The sequence below is a fragment of the Lagenorhynchus albirostris genome, chromosome 11 (assembly GCF_949774975.1).
Source record: "Lagenorhynchus albirostris chromosome 11, mLagAlb1.1, whole genome shotgun sequence".
NCBI lineage: Eukaryota > Metazoa > Chordata > Mammalia > Artiodactyla > Delphinidae > Lagenorhynchus > Lagenorhynchus albirostris.
The window spans coordinates 31,899,755-31,924,885 of record NC_083105.1 but is presented as its reverse complement, the minus strand read 5'-3'; the positions used below and the strand labels follow the sequence as shown (position 1 = coordinate 31,924,885).

General features: G+C 35.2%; 1 protein-coding gene across 2 annotated transcripts in view; it reads left to right on the top strand.

Annotated features, from left to right (window-relative positions):
- Positions 1-25,131, top strand: part of TMTC3 (transmembrane O-mannosyltransferase targeting cadherins 3) — a 302,048-nt gene that overhangs the window by 74,612 nt on the left and 202,305 nt on the right. For both annotated transcript variants that reach the window (XM_060165029.1, XM_060165030.1), the window contains exon 17: positions 12,643-12,695. In XM_060165029.1, coding sequence (XP_060021012.1) covers positions 12,643-12,695 — 53 coding nt within the window. The remainder of the gene's footprint in view (positions 1-12,642; positions 12,696-25,131) is intronic.

Below are 25,131 nucleotides of genomic sequence, written 5' to 3'. Positions count from 1 at the left end.
ATGTGCATAATAATAGGTGTCATATATTGAACATCAACTACATGCCAGGTATTGTCTTAAACTAATATTCTTGTCAGGTTTACTTCATAGTGTAAAAACAGACATTTAATGAAGAATTAATTGCAATAATATCTGAAAGAGTACATATATTTAAACAATTGATCTCAAAAGGTTCATGCTATGGGAGGCATGAGAAAATAGAGCCTAACTCAGAAGGAGTAGAAGCAAGTAGTCTATAGTCACTCTTTCATGTGCCCATTGGGTGGAATGATAGGTAGAATGGCATATATTATTTACATTATTTATCTCTCTCTCTTCAAGAATGCAATTCAAGTAATTTCCATGTAACTAGAATGAAATTTCAGTGTACTGCAAACATGCAACAAAAGTATTAAGTGTATTCCTTTTGCCCTCAAGAGTCACTTTTTAGCACAATGCCCACAGTACTCTTATATGATGGAGTGGAAACAGCTTTTTATACACTATGTCATTTAGTCCTCAGAACATCTCTATTATGTAAGTAGGCATTAGTTCCATTTTACAGGTGAAGGACACACAGGGTTCAGAGAACTGGCACTTGCCCAAATGTGCAACCATACAATGAACTGTTTTTTAAAAAGTAGGTTAAATATGAGTAAATAAGTGTGTGGATCAGCTGAGTGTCTTCTCCAGTTAGTTATGAGTTCCCTGCTATAGTGATTGTGGTAGGCTGAATAATGGCCACCAAAAGATGTCCATGTCCTTATCCCTGTAATGCGTAAAGATGTCACTTTATATGGCCAAGAGGGCGTTTATAGATATGATTAAATTAAGGATCTTTAGATGGAAGATTAACCTAGCTTATCTGGGTGGATCCAATATAATCACAAGGGTCCTTATGAGAGGGAGACAGGAAGGTCAGAAGCTGAAAAGGGGTTAACAATGGAAGCAGAGGTGGTTGTGATATGCCAAGAAGTGCCACGAGCCAAGGAGTGCCAGCAGCCTTTAGAAACTGGAACAGGCAGAAACCTCCAGAAGGAAGATAGCCTTAGAAACACCTCGATTTTAGACCTTTGACCTCCAGAGCTGTGAAAGAATACATTTGTTTTAAACCACTATGTTTGTGGTAATTTGTTACAGCAGTAGTAAGAAACTTACAGTGATTTTGTCTTATACACCATGGGAATGGATAGACCTGGGGTTCAAAATCCAGATCTGTTTCTTTCCAAGAGTCCATTCCTTTTCAAACGTGATACATTTTCCCTGCTTATATTTGTCCCTCTTGGGCACTACAGTGTAAATATTGACAAATCCAAATGTTCAATTCCTCTTTTCAAAAATCTATCAGCAAACAAACACATCTGCTTTATGCTGTATGTCAAGTGGTATAATTAAAGTGTTTTTTTTAAATCGAACATGATTTATTCAAGAAGAGGACTGAATTCCAACCTTGTAAGATATACTCAAGAGTATTGTCATAAGAATATAAAAAAACGTATCCTTTGATACTGTAATCAATAAGTTCAATGTTAAAATGGATGAAATGAGCCATGAGTAGATATAAACTAGATTTAATGATATGTTGCTAAAGATATGTTGCTATTGAACAAAGTTGTCTTCAGAACCAAATAAAAAGTAAAGGGTATCTTAAAAACTTTTATCTTGATAAATAGGTCAGATCCTCAGAAAGATGTGACTGTAGGCTAATTGATCAGGGACCAGTGCTGATTTGCTCAACCATATATTGATACCTTCAGATCCTAGCTGTTAGAGACAAGTAAAAGGCATTCAACAAATATTTTTGAGTGGTTGAATAAAATTGCTCTATTAGATGTTTAAAAGTACTTAATACTACAAAATAATCAAACTATGACATTGATGCAAAAATAGATACACTAATCAGTGAAGAAGATAAAAAATCAAAACCCATACTCTAGTATAAAAGTAACAATGCTATGAACTACTAATGCTTACTGTGAGCCAAGCACTGTGCTTTAAATGCATTATGTAATTTAATACAATAAGCTATTGCTATTTTGCTATTTTCATGTTTCCCTCTCAAGGAAGCTAAGATTTGAAGAGGTCAAAGTGGTAAAAATAGGTTTTCTGTGATGCCAAAGCATATGTGTTCATTTACTCTGTGAAACTGACTTTAATAATCTAAAATGTGATAAAGTTGGTGTTTAAGTTTCATAAGGAAAACTAATTTTTAAATATATGATATTGGGATGACTGTTTAAAACCCTTTGTCATGTCATTTATCAAAATTAATTTCAGATGCAATAAAATCACCAAGTTAAAAACAACTTGATGGATTTTATTATCAAAAAATTAAATTTTTATACTCTAAGAACATCTTAAATAAAAATCAAACCTGGAAGAATATTTGGAATATATAATGTATAATATGCTTACATATTATGTATTTATACATTGTATAAAGTTGAAAGTTTACTCAAATATTTAAAGCACTCTTGTAAATAAAAAAGAAAAGCATATGGGATTTCCCTGGTGGTCCAGTGGTTAAAACTCCGTGCTCCCAATGGAGGGGGCCCAGGTGCAATCCCTGGTCAGGCAACTAGATCCCGTATGCCACAACTAAAGATCCCACATGCTGCAATGAAGACCCGGCGCAGCCAAAATAAATAAATATTTTTTAAAAGAAAAGAAAAGAAAAGCATAATCCCTTCAGTAGAAAATGAATGGATAATATCCCCCAAAGATACAAAACAAATATAAAAAATATTTAACCTCAGCAGTAATCAACAAGTACCAAAGAAAATTACAGTGAAGTCTTCCTCCCAAACAAATTGGCGAGGATTTAAGATGATAACACATTAAACACATATTTAAATGATAACACAAAATATTGCAGAAATGGAAGGAACATAGCATTCCTCCCATGAATGCTAACAGAAATGTAAATGGATACAGCCTTTTAGAGGGAATAATTAGAAAATGGGAACGTAAGATTTAAAATATGCATGCTCTTTGATCCACCAATTCTATTTCTGTGAATTAGTCCTAGAAAAATAGATATATAAGAATATAAATACAAAGAACATCATTTCAGGATTGTTTATGATCTTGAAAAATTGAAAATAATGTTCATTTACTGAAAAGATGTTTACAGTATAGTATTAGGTGGAAAAAGTAAATTTTAAAAAGTTTTGTATAATAGGACTCATTAAAATATATAATTACTTTTAAATATATCATAAGTATATTTATATTTATCCTGATTCATGGGGAAAAGTACTTTATATTAGCTGACAAAACTTTAAGAGATTCATCTCTGAGTGCATAGGACTGTAGTTGATTTTTATTTTCCATGATTTTACTTATCTTTATTTATAATTTTAAACATAAATACTGTTTTCTGATAATAATAAAAGAAGAAAAACCAAAACTGATAAAAAGGTTACACTCACCTCCACTCCAAATCTGATTATGTACTTACTACCCAGCTTAAGAAATCTCTACTGACTCATTTACTGCATAAATATCCAAACACTTTATCTTGGCACCCAAAGTTGTTTCACATCTGGTCTTACAAATGATATTGACTTCATTATTCACCTCTGTATCCCATGCGTCCTCCTCTGAATACTTTTGGAAACTGCCAAGCCCTTTTTTTCCCCTCTGCTGAAGAACCTCTAACCTTATTTTTCCATAAAACGTCACCTCTTCTGTGAAGGCTTTCTTTCCCCCCTAAGAAGAGTAAGTGATCTCTCAGCTTTGCTCTTACAGCATATTTTTAAGTGACTTGTCTATTTTAAGTGACTTGTCTATTGTCTTCCTAGCTCCTGCCACTGAGAATCACATATTAGCAACATTCTAGGTAAATGCAAGTACATCCATGGTAGCTATGCTTTCCCTATCTCTTGGGAGTTCAAAGAGTTGGCCCTGGAGGATGCTGCAGATTAGATGAAATAAAGCAGAGATTTGTAAAAAAAAAAAAAAAAAAAAAATCACAGCAAAGCCAATATAAGACCATCACAAATGTAATTAGGAATTCTTCACATGTAAACAAAGTTTATACAATATAATTAATTGTATTTTTTCACTCAAATTAGTGAAATTCAAAATGACAATTTTAAGCTCTTTCTAAAACAGTAGCTCACAGGAGCTTGTGCTAAGGAGAAATGTAACAAAAAGTAGATAGATTGATGGAAGGATGGATGGATGGCTAGATGATAGATAGAAAGAAAGAAAGGTAGATAGATATGAGAGATAATAGTGTGCCATTCTTCTTGATTACGGATTCATGAAACTATGGGCATGTACTATTCTGAAAATACATTAAAATAATCCATTTCGAACTCTTTTCCTGGATAACTTTTGAATGTTTGGGGGATGGCGATTTGTTTTCAAATATTTAGCAAGCTAGCTCAGATCAGTTTGTCGTGGATGCCTAGAGTCCTACGCTGGCTCATCCCTATTCAGCAGAAAGGAGGAGAATGATCAATGGTAATGGGCAAGGGACAAGGGATTGGCAGTATATGCCATCCCTGGGCATATCAACCTCTGAAACACTTTGATAACGGGAAATTAAGAGTTGCAGGACTGTATAAACTTTCTTCTTTTGCTTTTTCATTCCTTGATTCTTGTCCCTTCTTGCAGGGTCTATGTTCTTGGAAAATATCCCCAAATGATTTTTTTTTCATAGTCAATTCTATATAAATTCATGTTGATGATGAAAGTTCCTTTAGTCTTTAGCTACTTCAACATAAGTAAAAAGATTGGATTATCATGGTTCATTTTAATGAGTCAGTAGGTAAAATCACTTAAAGCAATTCATTTTGTGGCTGAATAAGCACAAACTATTTCTCTGCTATTGCTGTAGTTTGGCTACCAGCTTACACTAATGAGCCGTTTTAAGAATAAGAAATTTGGGAAGTTATTTGGCTGGGGTATGCAAAAATAAGATATCATGCTAAGGCTTGTTAAAAGTTCCTCCATGACAAATTCAAAGATACACAATATTATTAACTGTATCTTGGCAGCTCATTTTCTTCTTTTATAAACAGTCCAAAAAGCTGCTCTGGTTTATTTAATTCCCAGAAAAGAAAAATTGGAACCATTTAGCCTGCTTAATATCAAAACCTACCTGACCCAAGGGAGAATCAGGAGGAATTTCACAGAACACTTTATTTTAGTTACATCATCCCATACACAAACTCTCTGACTGCAAATAATATAGAATTTTTTAAAAAGCCCTAATGCAAATTTTATAACATTCATTTCTTCTATAATTTCTTCCTTTAATGCTCTTTCTCTGATTCCTTTTCTTTTCTACCATCCTTTAGGAATTCTCAAGAATTAATGTCTTATTCTTTGCTCCTTTCCCGTAACATTTATTCTTTTCAGAAGCGCCTCCATTCTCATGGTATGAATTACAAACTTTGTATGGATTGATTGCTAAATGTTTACCATAAGTTCCAAACTCTGAATAATTTTCTGTAGATCAATCATGCTAATATCAAATACTAAACTCTTTCTTTACCGAAAGTGATGCCTTTAAAAAATATATTCATCCACTCATTCTCCATTATATTACTACCTATTATCTTTTACCAGAATCATAAAAGTGATCAAGTGCTAGTCATGTCCTGAACTCTTCCCCATCTCTGTCTAAACTTTTCTTAGTTTCACTTCAGCTCTTCTTTTAGGGCCCTGAAAAATTGTTCATTGAATAGTAAATATGAGAAGATGATGAGAATTACGATTTTAGAATATCACTCTGGCAATAGTGTAGAAAATGGATAGTTGGAACATACCTTAAAGGTGATTTTAATTCTTCAGTGAAGTTAGGGGTGAGGGAGGAGAGGAAGGTGCAGGTCATAATTATGTGTTAGCATCTGTTAATGACTTTCTATGTTATCTCTTCCTGGGAACAATCATATTTAAAATGGCCCAAAACTGAAAGAAAGGAGGAAGAAAAGAAAATACTTGCGCTGGCACCCATACAACTTGGTGTGTGGTATTCAGTAAGTGTTTTCTGGTTAAATGAATAGCTAATGGGTTGGATTAATGGTGAAAATTTAAGTCATCTTGGAGGGCTGGCAGGGGGCATATTTTTTCTCTAAAAGTGGCTTTCTCAGCACATCTCCATTTGCATCATGCACCTGGCAACGCAATTTACTTCTGGGATGGGTGCCCATCTCTTATCTTCCCTGACTAATCACATTTTACTCTTATCAGTCTTCTATGTCATTTTGATATTGTACACTTCTTAATAATTGCCATGTAGTAATTCTCTGTCATTTTGCTTGCACTTATCTTGCCTCCCCGCAAAGAGTATTTAAACTCCTTAATGTCAGAGACTGGATTTTCTGAATCAACCACAATACCTAAAAGAGTCTCTGTACACTGGAGATCTAAATATGCTGGATGCCTTATTATGGAGTTCTAATTAAATATGTTAACAAATACTATGTTATGATAGAAGATATTCAGTTTATTCAGTTACAGGTGTTTCGTTTTGAGTATGTTAGCCTGTTTTATTTTATTCTATTCTGTTTTTGTATTTAATTCGAAACATTTCTCACTTTATAGAAAAATTGCCTTTAGTTTCCAGGAAGCAAACATTTCCAGAAGATTAGTATTTCAATTCCTTTGTTGTCATTACACTATCTCTTCCCATGATTTTAGTTTCCAGATGTTGTTGTGTTTCTTCAACATCTGTGAATCTTGATATTTGGTTTTATTCATACGCAAAAGTCCTGGAATTGAAATGCATCTAGTACAGTCACAAACAGCTTTAATTGAATAATTTATTTAAGCCTTAATAAGAATATTTCATCACTTGGGACTTAGTTATGACTAGTATAGAGTCTGAGAGTTAGTAAAGGAAATTAATCCGGTAGTTCCTTTGTGACAGGAGATATTGCATATTATTTTACAATTTATATAATATTAATTCTTTGGTATTATGAAAGCACTTTCTTTTGAATTTTTATATTTTTCCAGTTTTATTGATATATAGTTGACATATAACATTGTATTAGTTTAAGGTATACAGTATAATGATTTGATATATGAATATATTGTGAAATGATTACCACAGTAAATTTAGTTAGCATCCATCACTTCACATAGTTACAATTTTTTTCTTGTCATGAGAACTTTTAAGATCTACTCTCTTAGCAACTTTCAAATATGCAATACAGTATTTTTAACTATAGTCATCTTATACATTATATTACCAGAACTTAGTTATCTTATAACTGGAAGTTTCTTTTGAGTTTTAGAACTTACTTGTCATGAAGATAACTGTTTGCCTTCTTGTGAGTAAAGACTTTGCTTTAAAGTCACGCCGCCTTTGCAAGCTGGATCCTGAGCCCCTGGCTTCCTCAGAAAGTAGGAGTGGTGGTATCTGTCTCTCTGGGCACGAAGACGACAGGAGAACACATGAGAAAGGCGCACTCTGAGTTCACCTTTAAGACAGCTCAAGGTTATCTTCTCCCTTTTGAGGGACTTTACAGAACAAACAGCTCTGCCTCTCTGGGTCTGTTCTAGACCTGTCATATAAAATACTGAAAATTTTTAATTACTTACTCTTTCTATTATGGAAAATATTTTCACCATGATAATTTCTATTTTAACACAGTTGGAACACTAAAGGAAAGCAAAGATTATAAAATTTATTAAAGTTTGTGTGTTAGTATTCTATTACTGCCATAACATATTACCACCAGTATAATGACGTAAAGCAACGGAAATTTCTTATCTTGCAGTTCTGTGGATCAGAAGTCGAACAGAAGCCTGAGTCTCACTGGGCTAAAATCAAGGTGTTGACAGGGCTGTGTTCCTGTCTGGGGATTCTAGGGAAGAATTCATTTCTTTGCCTTTTCCAGCTTTTAGAGGTCACTGCATTCCGTGCCTTGTGCTCCCCTTCCTCCATCCCCAAAGCCAGCAATGTTGGGTTAAGTCCTTCTCATGTTGCATCTCACCGATCCTTCTGTCTGTTGCATCTCTCTCATCACAGCCAAGAAAGGGTCTCCATTTTTGAAAGATTCACGTGATTATATTGGGCCCCCACATCTACAAGACACCAGCTTTGTTTTCACATATGAAACTTTAAAAATTATAGTTTACTGTACTAAAAAACCCCTACCTTCAATCTATTTCTGGTATTAAAAGATAGCAAGCTCGGGCTTCCCTGGTGGCACAGTGGTTGAGAGTCCGCCTGCCGATGCAGGGGACACGGGTTCGTGTCCCGGTCCAGGAAGATCCCACATGCCGCAGAGCGGCTAGGCCCGTGAGCCATGGCTGCTGATCTACGTCCGGAGCCTGTGCTCCGCAACGGGAGAGGCCACAACAGTGAGAGGCCCGCGTATGGCAAAAAAAAAAAAAAAAATAGATAGCAAACTCAGTCTCAAACCTGATCCCTTTCCTTGAAGTCTTCAAGCAAATACCTGAACATGATACTGCACATGTTATTCCTGGTCAAGGACTCTTGTGGAAGTTTGCCTGTAGTTCTGAAGATAGATTTAGGCTAAAAGTCCAAAGAAGACCACAGAGAGGAAGAGAGTAGAGTCAATGGAAGAAGCCAGGTGAAGTGTCGGTTCATAACATCAACACTTCATGACACTCAGAAGTTTACCTCAACTATGAATTTTACTCTGTTTTTTCTCTTGGCATAGATCAGCTAGCACTAGTAGAAATGTCTTTGCAATGTGGATGGCAGATATAATAGGAATTGGTGGCTTCAAAGGTGGAACTTTAGATTCCAGTTCTTCTTTATGTTTCTTGAAGCTAGTGCCGCTTCAAATTGCTCACCTGTACTATACACTATATAATACACTCATACTGAATAGTATATATATACTATATGCACTATATACCTCCTCTATAAAAACAATAAGAATAATAAAATGTACAACTCTTCAGGAGTACAAAATATTATGATGGGTAGCCAAATTTAATAACTACCATAGAGCACCATGTTTGAGTGAGGTATTAGATTAAGCACTTGATATTATCTAATTTAGTCCTCACAAAAAACTTATCAGGAAGACATTAGTTGTCTTCACTTTATAAAGGAGGAAATCAAGGCAACTTTCTCTAGGTCTCACAGCTAATAAGTGGCAGAGCCCAAATTGAATCCAGGTTTACTTGGCGCCAAAGTTTTTCCTCTTACATGCTAATCAGTGTGGTTACATTTAATAATAATGAAACTTCTAATAACACATTATTCCAAATTTCACTTTCAGGTCAGCTGGAACACTACTTAAGTTCTAATTTTTTTTGTCACTTTAGTCTTTCACATTTACTCTTTGGTATCTACTGAAATTTTAACTCAAAATCATCTGATGTGAGCAAATTTTTACTGAGCCTGAGAACAAAAGTGTGAAGGAAATTTCTAGTTAAATATTACAGGTGAATTCTTGTTTGCCCTCTCTGTTTCCAAAACTATTGTAAAGGAATAACAATGTATAAATTAGAAGGGCAAAAGGAATGGGAGATGATGTAACATAAAATATGTCAACAAATTTTTGAATATGGAAAGCTGACAGATGAATTGGTAACTGATTTAATCAAAGAAGAAAAAGCAGAAATCTGTTTTTGTAGAGAGAGATGTCAAATGACACAAGAGGATAAGTGTCATAGAACCATAAAGATTCAGGAATCAGACATTAGGTACCCAAGAAGATACAAAGATTGTTTGAAAGTCTCTTTAAGATGTAGTTAGGCATCTTGATTTCATCCTTACCTTTTGCTAGTATCTACCTTCCTGCATCCTGGTATTAAAAATAAATTTGTTGTCTGGAGAAATTGAATTCAACGGCACTAGACTTAGAGACATATACTAAAGATTTGATGATTAATTGAAAGTATACAGAGTGAACTGTGAGACCCCAACCCTCTTCCCATATTTAGCTTCAAGAATACTGACAGCTAAGCCTATGCCATCCATAACATGCATTCCTTAGTCAAAGATTGGAGCAGTACTTTCTGAGGAAACAGACCAGTCTAAATGGAAAACCTCACAGATACTATGATTTGAAGATCCTAAAACAAGCATCTACAATCACCAGGTGATCTAACTGCCCAATCAACACATCTCACCCCTGGACATACAATATCCAGTCAGCATTTTAGGGCTTCATTCTTAAGTATGAATAAATAGCCAAGAAGGAGGAAGAGGCAAGATTTTCTATGACCTTTCGGTGCATATATATTGTGTTCTATTATGTTCATGTATCTCAAAGTGCTCTTACGAGCAAAACAAAAATATCATCAACACACCTGATGCAGACATTGAATGCCTGCCTGAAAGTTGATTATCTAGCTCATTCTGCACTGCGTTTCAAAGAATTGCTTCCTTGTACCTTCTTCCACCATCCACCATTCACAGTCAAGTCTACTCTTCCTCCCTTGGTGAGTACAGTAAATGTTTATTTTATTAATAACATTTTATTAAATGTTTATACTATTGGGTGGGCCAAAAAGTGCCTTCAGTTTTTAAATTAAAAATAAAAGACATTTTTCATTTCACCAAGAACTTTATTGAACAATGTATTCACTCTTTTGTTCCACTACCTTCTGCTATTTTTCAGGCAACTTCATAATTCCATCTTCCCAAAACTTTTTATCTTTTTGAGCAAAGAACTGTTCCAGGGAAGACTTTCAGTCTTCCAGGGAATTGAAATCTTTTCCCTTAAGAGAATTTTGTAAAGACCGAACTAAATTGAAAGCCAAAGGTACAATGTCTGGTGAATACGGCGGATGAATCAGAACTTCCCAGCCAAGCTGTAACAGTTTTTGCCTGGTCATCAAAGAAACATGCAGTCTTGTGTTATCCTGATGGAAGATTATGTGTTTTCTGTTGACTGATTCTGGACGCTTTTCATTGAGTGCCGCTTTCAGTTGGTCTAATTGGGAGCAGTACTTTTTGGAATTAATCGTTTGGTTTTCCGGAAGGAGCTCATAATAGAGGACTCCCTTCCAATCCCACCATATACACAACATCACCTTCTTTGGATGAAGACCGGCCTTTGGTGTGGTTGGTGGTGGTTCATTTCCCTTGCCCCGCGATCTCTTTCATTCCACATTGTTGTACAATATCCACTTTTCATCACCCGTCACAATTTGTTTTAAAAACGGAACGTTTTCATTACGTTTCATTAGAGAATTTTATGCGGAAACATGGTCAAGAAGGTTTTTTTCACTTATGTGGAACTCAAACATCAAAGCGATTCACATAACTAAGCTGGTGCAAATGATTTTCAGTGCTTGATTTGGATATTTTGAATATGTCGGCTATCTCCCGTGTGGTATAACACTGATTGTTCTCAATTATTGTTTCAATTTGATCGCTATCAACTTCAACTGGTCTACCCAACCAGCAAGAAATCTCCGGCATGAAACTTTGCAAACCACTTTTTTTTTTTTTTTTTTTTTTTTTTTTGCGGTACACGGGCCTCTCACTGTTGTGGCCTCTCCCATTGCGGAGCACAGGCTCCGGACGCGCAGGCTCAGCGGCCATGGCTCACGGGCCCAGCCGCTCCGCGGCATGTGGGATCTTCCCGGACCGGGGCACGAACCCGCGTCCCCTGCATCGGCAGGCGGACTCTCAACCACCGCGCCACCAGGGAAGCCCGCAAACCACTTTTGACACGTTTGATCAGTCACAGCACCTTCTCCATACACTGCACAAATCTTTTTGTGCATTTCAGTTGCATTTTTACCTTTCTTGAAATAATAAAGCATAATATGATGAAAATGTTGTTTTTCTTCCATCTTCAGTATTAAAATGGCTACACAAAAATTCACCAATTTTGATGTCTTTTTTAAAATGCACACTGATATGACAGCTGTCACATACTATCTAACAAAATTGTTTCAAATGAAGTTAAAGACAACTAAGTGCTACTAGAGCCATCTTACGGAAAAAAACTGAGCGAACCTTTTGGCCCACCCAATACATTTTACATTTATTCATTTTCAAATTGTTATATTTTAGTTATATAAACATTTTTATTGCTCAATTGATATATCTGTGAAAATCATATGTGTATTTTGGATTGGGAAAGAATGTATCATCATTTTCCCCATTAAATTAATGGGACTAGTTTTTCATTTAACAACTGTTTACTTAGCAACAGGGTTCTCAGAAATAAACTAAAACTGTTAATTGGGGGATAAGTGTATAATAAAGACATTTTCAGGTACCCAAGTACTCAAAAACTTTTCCTCCCAAACACCCCTTTTCAGGCTCCAGAAAATATTGAGGGTGAAAACAAAGAAATATGGGATTCAAGAAACAAGTGTTCCAACCCAGGGAAAGTGTAAGGAATTCCCAAGATGGTGTTGTAAAGAAGTATTAGGATAGCTGTGGAGCATGCCTGGCTAGCTTCTGATCTTAGTTATAGCAGTCTCTGGTCTGTAGGTAATGTAACTCATAAACTAGTATCTCTTGTCTTGGCCAGATTTTGATGGCATTGCCTAGTTGAGTTCATCTCCTGCTGGCTGCAGACCCAAGAGGCACTTGCACGTCCTCTTACTGTCAACCCTAAGCCTCTGCAGGGGTTCTTGTGTCCCTTCCAGCCGACCCCATGGCAAGCCCTCTACTGTCAATGCTCACTCGTGTCATTCAAGCTGGAAAGCAGCTTGAGAACGTTAATCCCTAAGGTCCCTCTCTCTCCTATCTCATAGAACATCAAGGACATATGGCCCAGCCCCAGACTGGTACAAGAGCATTACACAAGGTAAACCCTTTCTACAACTTAAATAAGAGATTGGGGAACAGCCATGCTATTCCCCCCATGTTGACTTCACTTTTCTAAATCACCTATTCCTCTTTCTTAAACTAAGTCAGGGGCTGGAGGGCGAGGGGAAGTTGTCATACACTCATGCTTACCTTTCTTTCTTACTGCCTCTTCCTGTTCTCCCCTGGGACCAGAAAATGGGCTTTTTGTTTGTTTTCCTTTCCCTGTGTCATATCTCCCTTCTGCTACTGAGCAGCAGCAAGCTTGGCTGCTTTTCTTTTATGGGGCAGAAGTGTCTCTGTACTACAGGAGAGCTCTATGAGACGGTCCTTCAAGCCCTTGATATTCTAATGGAGGAAATGAAGCAACTGAACAATTTTCTGTCTTGACTTGCTCTCTCCGCTGTAGTCTTGCTTCTTGACTAGATGCCTCTTTCTCCAGCCACTCCAGTGGTTGCTCAATGAGCTCACAGGAAAGTGGCCATGGTGACAAGGATAGAGGCTATGCATGGGCTCAACAACCTGAACTTCCTCTGACCAAGGCTGACCTGGCTACTGTTTCTCATTAAGTTCCTACCTATCAACAGCAAACAAACCATTATACTCTTGATAGGGTTATATCTATGTATATAATAAACTATACCAGCTCTTTAGTAGACATAAATTTTATAAATATTTTTTCACATTTTGTATCTTGCCTATTAATTTTCTTAATGATGTCTTTTGATGAGTAGAAATTATTATTTTGATTAGAGCTAAGCTATCATTTTTTTTGTTTTACGGTTATTATTGCCTTTTTTGTCTTATCTGAGAAACCTTTGTCTACCCCCAGGTCACAAATATATTTTGTTATATTTCTTTCTAAAAATTTTATAACGTTAGCTTTTACATTTAGATCTTTGATCCACGTCAAATTAATTTTTGTATATGGTGTAAGTTAGCGGTTTTCATATGGATATCTGTTTTTTCTAGCACCATTTGCTGAAAAGACTTTGTCAAAAACCAAAAAACTGAATGAAAGTGTAAGTCAGTTTTTTCTGGGTTTTTTTTGCGGTACGTGGGCCGCTCACAGCTGTGGCCTCTTCCGCTGCGGAGCACAGGCTCCGGACGCGCAGGCTCAGCGGCCATGGCCCACGGGCCCAGCCGCTCCGCGGCAAGTGGGATCTTCCCGGACCGGGGCACAAACCCGCGTCCCCTGCATCGGCAGGCGGACCCCCAACCACTGCGCCACCAGGGAAGCCCGTAAGTCAGTTTTTGAGCTCTCTATTCTGTCATTGATCTACTTGTTGATCCCTATACCAGTATGCTATTTAAATATTGTAGCTTTATATTACATTTTGAAATCAGCACTGAAATCACTCCAACTTCAGTCTCTCCTTTCTCATGACTGTGTTGGATATGCTGGGTTCTTGCATTTCTATATATATTTTAAAATCAGCTTCTCAATTTTTACAAAAAAAAGCCAGCTGGGATTGATTGAGATTGATGCTATCCTAAATTTCTTGCTGGTGAATGAGGAGTGCCCTTGTTTTCCTAGTAGGAATAACTGTTTAATTACTGGACATTATAGGATTTTTAAAATTAGAATTCAGTGCTAATCCAGTACATTGTCTACACTGTCACCCTTTCATTATCTGAGGATATCCGTGACAGTGTTGTCTCCTGTGTGTGGCCTAGACTGAAAAGATCAGTGTAATCCCAAACTAATTCTTTATCTTTTGTACCTAGCCAAGGTTTTCATAGTTTCCATCTAAACAAATACCAGTAAAAACGCTTCAAGGAGGAAACTATAATAAATGTGCTAGGAACAAATGGTTATAAATACTATAAAAAGGAAAAGCTTGTTTCTGGTCAGTCTAATTATCACCATGTGTTCATGATTATTGGAACTTTCCCACAAGTGAGCTGGGTTTTTGTTAATTGGGCATTATTTAATCACAATATATTCTTTTACTCTTACAAGGGTTATAAAGATGAACTCCTTTAATAATCAGTAAGAAGCCCTGTAAAACCCTTTATCAGGTATTCAGAAGGACATGACCCATCACGTAAGGTGCTTCAGTAGCTGCTTACATTTTTTTTTTTCATTTGTTTGTTAATGGTTGGTTGTTTCTTAGTGGTTGATCTGTTTCCTGATAAATCATAGCACTTTTAAATAAGATACAGTTAAAAAGCTTGATCCAGACATATAATCTATTTTATATTACATTTTATAGTTTATTTCCTTAGCTGTAAAAAGGTGTCAAATTCTGAGACTTGCTTAAAGAGCTCCTAACAGAAGGGAAGTCTGTTTAAGTCAGTAGGTATTTTGTCTTTTGGCTGAGCATAATCCACAGAGAATTTTGAAAATAAAGATGCATGTGGAGAATGATCAAAGAGACAAAAGATAAACAGTGTAGAATTTTTATGGCTAAAAACTGTTATTAATGGCAGCTGCTGGTATAATCCATGGTCACTTTTTAGTGGAACTAGCTGCATATCCACCATTCCACCAAACCCCATATTTAATGAGTGACCACTCAGTTTTAGACACTGTATTAAGCACTAAGATAAACATACTAATAAAATGCTGTTCATCCCTTAGATAATTTCACAGCTAGTGGAAAAAGATTATGTAACAACAACTAACTAATAAATTATGACAGAGTTATGTACAAAGGGTTCTAAGAACCCATGTGGAGAACAGTGAGTACTGCTGGAGAAGGTGTGTGTATTCGCAGAGAGAAGACAAAGACAGCTTCAGCAAAGAGGTGGTACTTGAAATAGGTCTTAATTGAGTAAGAGTGGCTAGTACATCTGAAATCAGGAGAAAACAAATGCACCTTAAGTCTAGCACAAATTTTAGGATGCGTTAAATTCTCAGTTCCACCATTGACTTAGCTAATATTTTAAATTAAAGTACTTTTAAAATCTATATTCTGAATCTGTATCTTTTATGATTATGTTAAGTGGTGGTAATTTTTATTACTACTTATTATTCCTTCTCTTACAGTTTTGTTTAGAGAACCAGAAATCCTCTCAGTGACAATGGAGGTACATAAACATTTTAGCTCACTGACAATCCAAATTACTGTACAAAGTTGACTCCTGTTGGCCAACTGATAGCAGGATCTATGAAAGGTTGCCGCACAACTCAGTAGGAATCAGTTGTATTAAAACATTATTCTCAGAGGGCTCTGCTTCCCTAGCCATTCAGGACATCTGAATGTTAGCAATTCCTTTGTTTCTATTGGAATACCTAATTGCCTTTAATAAAAATGTAGAATTATTTTACTTGGGGCTTTATTAAAAAAGTAAGAATATCTTGAAACTAACCAAATATTCACTGACTTGAAAATATATATAAATTACTATACAATTACATTAAGAATAACCATAAATACAATCTGCTCTAAACAATGAAGTCCTTAGGAACCTCCATCATTAATTCTCTGGTGAAACCCTTAGCCATATGTGGCCAAAGAAAATCTCTAAAGAGGTTAAAAGAGATTAAAGAGATTAAATCTCTTTTAAGATTATTGAATCATTTCATTCATTTCTCCATCTTCCAAGTCTGTGTCGAATCTTGTCTGAATTGGAATAGCCACTTCCTTTGTATCAGGGCGGTGTGTCGGGGCTTTAAATACAATTGCCCAATACTCTCAATGTCCCCATCAGGAATTGTTCATCATTCAGACTTTAAAACAGAGAGTCAGAATCATTTGTTGCTCAGCAATATTTATCTCAGAGATATGGACAAAGATAGAATTGATTGCCTCCTTTCTGTAAAAGCTTGACAGCAGCTTTTTATTACCCAAGAATTTCTTTCAGTTAGGTGCTCTGTCTCTCTCTTTCCTCTGTTTAGTTCAACAATGCCATGACTAAGATTTTCTCAAACACTGGATTTCCTTTAATCTTATTCTTTTCAGTAAAGCTAACTTCCCATGCTCTTATCACTTTAGCTTCAGAGAGAGGCTAGTGATATGGAATGGTTTCTTAACAGATACACAGTGTGATCTCTATACTAGGATGGAGTTTTGAGGGGAAGAGAAGAGAGTCAGAGTTCCCTTTCTCCTTGTGATTTATCTTCAACAATGGAATGTTATGATTGCATTGGTAATTTCTTCTTTGGAAAAGATTCTGTGATAGGAGACTAATACCTCCCAATAGGATTATAAAACATTCTGGGAGATCCTCAACTCTGGATGGCCATTTGGAGCCAGCATAGGGTCAAGGGGAGATGGACTAGCTGTGAACTAAACTTTAAGGAATAGATTTTCTTAAAAAAGAAAAGTGTGAGTGTGTGTGTGGGGGGGGCCGGGGGGGGAGGTGGAATCTTTGATATTTATGACTTATCCAACCAAACTTGTTATGGAAGGGATTTGGCGAAGGAGCCCTGGCAAGGAATAATGTACACACACTTTGCTGAGGTGTAGCTAGTATCATATAGCTTAGCCATCTTTAGTGGCCAAGCCACGTAACAGGGTACAGATGCAGTGCAGGAATGGGAGCTTTAATATCCTGGAAACCTCACTAACAAAGACAATGAATTCAATAGAGAAAATGAAATTTAATACAGGATTTCAAAGAAATGTTCCTTTGTCAGTTTGTCTACATAAATTCTCTCTCCCTTCACCCCTATCCCTCCCCAGATCATTTTTATAGGCAATGAATACATTGTCTCTCTTCATTGACAATACTCTAAATATAGGAAATACTTCCTCAGGACAAGCTAAATGGCTCTCATCTCTATCTTTTTTCACTAACACTCCCCCCGCCATTTCTTAATGGCTTTGTAAATCTATTAGCACATTTTGGAGCTGTCTTCATTATAGAAACAGACAAGTTACTAATTGATCTTTTCTGAAGATGCTATCCAGTACAAATGAAGAAATTTTAAGATTCATGAATGTAATGAGGATGTCTTATTTCCATATTTTGGTACTTAATATAAATTTTAATACTTAATAAAATGTCTGTTGAATGTGTGAATGAATGAATGAAAAGAGCTTAGAGATTTGGTCTTCACCAACATGATCAAAAAGACACAACAGTGCTTTTTTTTAAAAAAAATAACATTTTAAGCTTATAGTTCCTAATCATTTCGCCAAAAGACTGTTCTCTTGATTCTCAGAAGTTCCTACCAGTTTGATTCTGATTTAGAAATGGAGAAATCTCTCTTTTTGATGCCTGTGTTTGCCTTACCTGAGTATTTGGAAGTACTCTGACCAAAAGCAGAATGGAATCCAATCTTTCATTGGAGATTTAAAATTACTGAATACTGGTATTAAAGTAAGGATGTAATTCCTTATTTTACAGATGAGGAAGCTGAAAGTTAAAGTAATCCACACCCTGGTGGGTTTTTAGTAACTAGACTATTCAGAGAGAGGTCGAACTATTCGTATGTTAAGGCTTTAGTTTAACTAATCTGAATGAAATAAACAGGGAAAGTATTGACTGATTCTCATACTATTATTTTACCACACTCTTCAGCTCTGAGGAAAGGGACATAAAAACCTCGAATTTTATTCCTGTTGCTCAGTGACAGTGTTCAGAGAAATGTGGCATTTTTGCCATCATTTTGGCAAACTTGGTTATTTTTGTATGGCTGTCTGTCCCTAAACTAGATTATTAAGGATATTCTTAACTTTGTTCTTTTTAATGTAAAAACTAGAAGAAATATTTTAGAAGCACTGAAATGTTTTCCTATGCTATATCCAGGTGGGTGGAGGGGGAAAGTGAAGGAGGGGGAAGGTAAAAGGATATGCTTTAAATATTATTCAATTATAAGATAGGTATTAAAATTTTAACTTTTACAAAGTTAATGCTACTTAAAGGACATAGCACTTTAAAAATTTTTCTGTTAAATCTTCTAAACTACATACAGAGTTCCTGTGATTTGCCTCTTTAAATATTGTACTATTTATTTTTTACTGATATATGCAATGTTAATCTGATTTAGAAAAATACTTTTTTATGAATAATAATTACTTAGTAATATCCTGGCACAAAAGCTATATATATCTGCACAAGGTAATTAGACATTACAGATAAGGGGAAAAAAAAGAGAGAAAATAAAAATCACATACAATTCCACCACCTAGAGATATTTCTCTTATAACGTAGATCTTTGCTGTTAAAAATGATGTTTCTGACAACCTGGATCAATTGTCAGCATGTGAGTGAGCCCCCGGCACATTCCAGCCCAAATGAGCACCCAGATTGAAACAGGAGGGAAGGGAGCAGGGGACAACCTTTAAAAGAATGACATAGACATAGGACATGACAAAAATTGGTTAGAACTAACTAGATCCAAGATGGGAGAAGATTTGACTTCCAGTAAACCTTGAGCCTCATTATACACTCATTGTAATACATTAGCATGCTAAATGACATGTGCCACATCATGGCCACCAGTGCCATGACAGTTCTTAGGCCAACCAAAAAAGGCCAAAAAGTGGGCGGTGGCCCAGGGGAAATCTCCACCCTTTCCCCAAAATATTGATAGTTGGAGTAATCCTCTCACTCATTAGCCTATGAAATTACCCAGCCCGTAAAAACTAACCATCCCATATTAGGGACCTCTTGCCTTCTGAGATGGCCCACACTCTGTCGGTGGAGTGTGTTTCTCTCTAAATAAATCTGCTTCTTACCTATCACTGTCTCTCGATGAATTCTTTCTGCATTGAGACATAAGGAACCTGAACTTCATTAAGTTCTGAGACTAGGTGTGTGATCTCAATTAAAAGACCATGGGTTCTGGCTGGTTCGAGTCCCAGCCCATGGGTTCAAGTCCCAATCTGGGTTTCAGCTGAGTTCAAGTCCCAGTACGTGCAATCAAGTCCAATCTGAGGTGTATGGTTTCAGCATGACTGAGGCCACAGTCAACACGATGTAGTCCATTAGAACTTCCCAGCTGAGCCCAGTCAACCCACAGAATTATGAGACACAATAAAATAGTTGCTGCTTTAAGCCATAGTCTTTAAGTTCCTCTGTTGTGCAGTAGTAGATAACTGAAAAAGCTAATAAACACTGTTAGAAAATCAAAGCTCTTAAAGAATAGACTTTGATGATGTGAGAAAGTGTCGATTTTAAATATTAAAACAGATGCAAAAGAGACAATGTGTGATTGATATTGTTTAAAAATGTGTGGTAAAGATACTATAATTTAGTACTTCATTTATATATATATAAGATCTTAGATAATCATCTTGGTTTTTCACAATTGTATGACTAGAAGGAAATACAGTATGTTACCAGTGTTTGAATAATTTATTTTCCTAAATCTCTTTACCTTTTACAATTAGCAGGTAACACTAATTGTAACACATTAACAACAGACAGAATAAATTTGGTAGTGTGAAAAAAAGTAATGTATATAACAGTAATTAGATCTCAGTTTGTAAGAGAAATTCAGAGTACTAGATCATACAATGCTATGATATAATTTATGATAACCAAGTATTTATTTAATTTAGAGTGTCAATGGGTAAATAAACACAGCTCTTAATGAGCAGATTATGAGTTTAATCCATGATCAAATAACTTCTGTTTTACAGTTAAAATTATTTTTAGAAACAGATGTTTTAAAAAAAAAGTAGTTTGAAATGTTTTATCTTCAGTTATATAATTATGCTAGTTAGAATTTCCAAGAGATAATATATTATATAAAATCATAGAGAGTAGGACATGAATGAGAACTTTGTTCCTATCTAGTTAACCTCTTAATTTAGAGAGAGAGTAATGTAAGCTAAGGAATTAATCAGATCCATAATACAAAGTGGAAACTAAAAAGAGTGTAGCAGAGAGATTAAATTTGATCATCCAAGTTAGATCATGGAATATTATCCAGACTTCCTGAGCTCTTGAAGTGGTTGTTGAGTGGTGGGTAGGGACAAGAGGCAGATCATTCCACTAAGGAGGAGTTTCAGGTAGAGGCAAAGTAAAGCACTGAGAAATAGCAATATATATAGTTTTGCTCATGCAGGTCATCATTTGGAAAACCAATTTATCTAACTTTGGAGGAGAATTTTGAATATTACACTAGGTTATACAACATGCTCATATTAGATAAGTGACATCTTAGGAGGTGAGAACTCTAAATATTTTCCACATAATGCCATATATCTTCCTGAACGCTCGAAGGATTTTTCTAGCATTGAAATAAAATTCATTTGTTCTCTATTATAAGCCAACTATTTACAAGGTACAATAATTTTCTGGAGGGTGAGAATATTCTGACTCTCAACAACAACTTCTGCTAGGTAAGATAAACAGTATTTCATTCATTTAGTCAAATATTTTTTACTGCTCACGTTTGTATTCCAGTCACTTTAATAGATTCTGGGATACACTAGTAAATAAAACAGAGTCTCTACTTACATGGAACTTATATTATTGAGAGGGAAAAAGGTAAGCATACAAATAAATATAAAATATTAGATAGCCATAAAGTTCTTTAAACAAAAGTAATGTAAGGTAATGGGACTATTTTAAATAGGATGATTTGGGAAAACCTTTTCCAAATGCTTATTTTCGAGTAAAAGCTTAAATGAAGTGAGAAACATATAAATAATAAATAAATAAATGTTTGTTTATGTATTTATATTGAGGTACAAGCAAAGTGAAGGATATATACATATTACATCACTGTTTATTTGACATATAAATATTTCCAAAGATTTATATTCTCTAGCCAACCTCAGTAACTTACTCTAGTGCCAGTCTTCTCTCAACAGAGAAAATCTTGCTGTGTAACTTAGAAAATTTTTCATGTAAGATGAATTAATTTTTTTGCATCTATGATTTGATGTATACTTCACTTAATGAAATATTTGTTATTCCTTAGTTACTTACATATAAATTTTAATTATAAATTAATATTGTCTCACTGACATATAAAAATCAGACGGTTAGAAATGTTCCCACAATGGAAGCAACCTAAGTGTCCATCAACAGATGAATGGATAAAAAGATGTGGCACATATATACCATGGAATACTACTCAGCCATAAAAAGAAATGAAATTGAGTTATTTGTAGTGAGGTGGATGGACCTAGAGTCTGTCATACAGAGTGAAGTAAGTCAGAAAGAGAAAAACAAATACTATATGCTAACACATATATATGGAATCTGAAAAAAAAAATGGTTCTGAAGAACCTAGGGGCAGGACAGGAATAGAGATGCAGACGTAGAGAATGGTCTTGAGGACACGGGGAGAGGGAAGGGTAAGCTGGGACGAAGTGAGAGAGTGGCATGGACATATATACACTACCAAATGTAAAATAACTAGCTAGTGGGAAGCAACTGCATAGCACAGGGAGATCAGCTCAGTGCTTTGTGACCACCTAGAGGGGTGGGATAGGGAGGGTGGGAGAGAGACACAAGAGGGAGGAGATACGGGGATATATGTATATGTATAGCTGATTCACTTTGTTATAAAGCAGAAACTAACACACCATTGTAAAGCAATTATACTCCAATAAAGATGTTAGAAAAAAAAAAGAAATGTTACCATTGAGAAAAATTCACCCAACTCCATAAAATAACATTTACAGGTATAGCATAATTTTACAAATTATACAAAATGAAAGTGTTTTATTATAAGAATGATTACTTTATACTTTTCCGTGTTTTCTTTTATTTTATTTTTGACTTTTAAAATAATAATAGTAGTAGTACCAGAATAATTTAAAATTTCCCCAATAAAAATAACATTCCCACACCGCTTTCCCATGGAAGGTACTTCAAATTGGAAGGGGAAACACCATAAGACTTGCATGTTTCTATAAATATTTTCTAAGAAATTAGATGCTCTTTTGCCCACACATCTGATTCTGTATCCCAACTAAGTGTATGTTTTAAAAACCTCAAAACTGTGGTGTGTCTTCCATTTATTGTCTATTAGCTTTCAATCTGTATTTAGTTTATGTTAAAAAATTTTTTTATCTAGGTTTGTTTGAGACAACTCTCTACATTTTGTTGGTTTTCTTGAGTCATTTTTTCCAGTTGAATTTTTTTCTTAATTAGTGCATAATTAGAGTAAATATTTTCAGATGTTTCTGAAAGCAAGTGTACCTGTTCACATAATTTAGTGAAAACTAAATAAATGGAGCTACAGTGTTTTCATCAGGACAAAGAAGGTCAAGATATCAAGAGGCAGTTCTCCAAAACAATTGTTTTATATCAGATTTTATGAAGAATTACTCTAAAAATTCTCAAACAGTAGGCCAAGAAAATGTCAAAACAAAAATGTTTAACTTTGGCCATACATGTAAACTATTCAAGTCTGTATGACTCAACCTAAGTGTGCCAAATAATGTTCAAATACTTGAAAAATGATTTTTTTCTTAATAGTTTACAGAATGTTTTTTTCAACTAAACTTTTTCTGTTACTTATGGGAAAAAATGAGATTCTTGTCACTTGGCATGTTTTTTTTTTTCTCCCCAGACATAACTGACTATTCGTTAATTTTATATTGCATAAAGAGATGCAGTATATTTGAATAGAAGCATTTGAGGGCTAAAAATGTACTAAAAATATGAGAAAATTCAGTCCAAATGACTTTACTGATGCAGCTCTGCTAGTTAGCAAATGATACAAACTTGGAGAGGAGCTCTCTTTACTCCTAGATTATTATTTTTTTTTCCACTGCATTGTATCAGAGGAATTAGGAAACTGGACTGAAGAAAGGAAATCATTATCGTCATCAAAGTTTTGTTGAGGACTTAACTCAGTCCTTGCTCTTACAGCATCATTTTTATTACATCATTTAATCCTCACAAACACTCCAGAATGTAGGTTGCTATCACTATTCCAATCTTGTGAAGGGGATATCTGAGGCTTCAGGAGATTAAATTACCAGTTTCTAAGTGGCAGACACTTATTGCCTAGATGTCTTTGGTATAACAGCCCTAATCAGAAAAATTACTAATAAATGTTTCCTTCTCCCTCTTATCCCATTTTTTAGTTTGTTGTCTTTGAATTATATATATATTTATATATACATATTTTTTTTCTTCTTAAATACTACATGGTTGATTTTATCACGTCAACCATACTTAGTGTTAGTATTTGCTCATCTGTTTTCTTTGTGATTCCAAAAGTGTCAGGGCTCAGGACTCAGGATTTAAGTTTTTGTGTGTTTGATTGCTTAAGTTGATTTTTTTTTTTTTGGTATGAAAATTGGCTCATCCAGTAAACTCTCATCCAACATACTTAAAATTTTTGTCTTTAGTATTTAGGACCCTGAGGAGGAACAGTGAGCCACTTCTAAGTTTTGACATCTCTAAAAACCTCTTTCTTTTACCTTAGCTGACTCCAGAAATTCTAGAGATATGCTGTTAACTGGATGTAGTTTTATTTTTTCCCATTTTATTGAGGAATAATTGACATATATCACTGTATAAGTTTGAGGCGTACGGCATGATGGTTTGATTTACATATATTGTAAAATGATTACCACAATAGGTTCAGCTAACATTTATCTTCTTATATAGATAGAATAAAAAGAAAAGAAAAAAGGAAAAAATTTTTTTCTCCTTGTGATGAACACTCTTAGGATTAACTCAGTTAACAACTTTACTATGCATCATGCAGGAGTGTTAGCTCTAGTCATCATGTTGTACTCTGTATCCCCAGCTGGAAGTCTGTGCCTTTTGACTCCTTCTCCAGTTACCCCTTGCCCCACCCTGTGCCTCTGATAACCACAAGTTTGATCTCTTTTTCTATGAGTTTGTTTTTTTTTAATTTTTTTTTTTTTAGATTCCACATATAAGTGAGATTATACAGTATTTGTCCGTCCATGGCTGACTTATTTCACTTAACACAATGCCTTCAAGCTCCATCCATGTTGTTACAAATGGTAGGATTTCCTCATTTTATATGGCTGAATAATATTCCATTGCATATAGTATTTACCACAACTTCTTTATCCATTCATTCATCAATGGACACTTAGGTTGTTTTCATATGTTGGCTATTGTAAATAATGCTATGAACATGGTGATGTAGATATCTTTTTAAGTTAGTATTTCTGTTTCCTTTGGATATATTCCCAGAAGTAGAATTGCTAATAATATACAGCAGTTCTATCTTTAATTTTTTGAGAACCCTCCATACTGCTTTCTATGGTGGCTGCACCAATTTACAATCCCACCAGCAGTGCACAAGGCTCCCCTTTTCTCCACATCTATGCCAGCATTTACTCTCGTTTTTTTGAGGATGACCATTCTAACGGGCCTGAGGTGATATCTCATTGTGGTTTTAATTTGCATTTCCTAATGATGAGTGATGCTGAACATCTTTACATGTACCTATTGTCCCTTCGTATATATTTTTTGGAGAAGTGTCTATTCAGGTCCTTTGCCCATTTTTTAATTGAGTTATTTGGGTTTTTGCTATTGAGTTATATGAATTCTTTATATATTTTGGATATTAACCTCATATCAGATATATG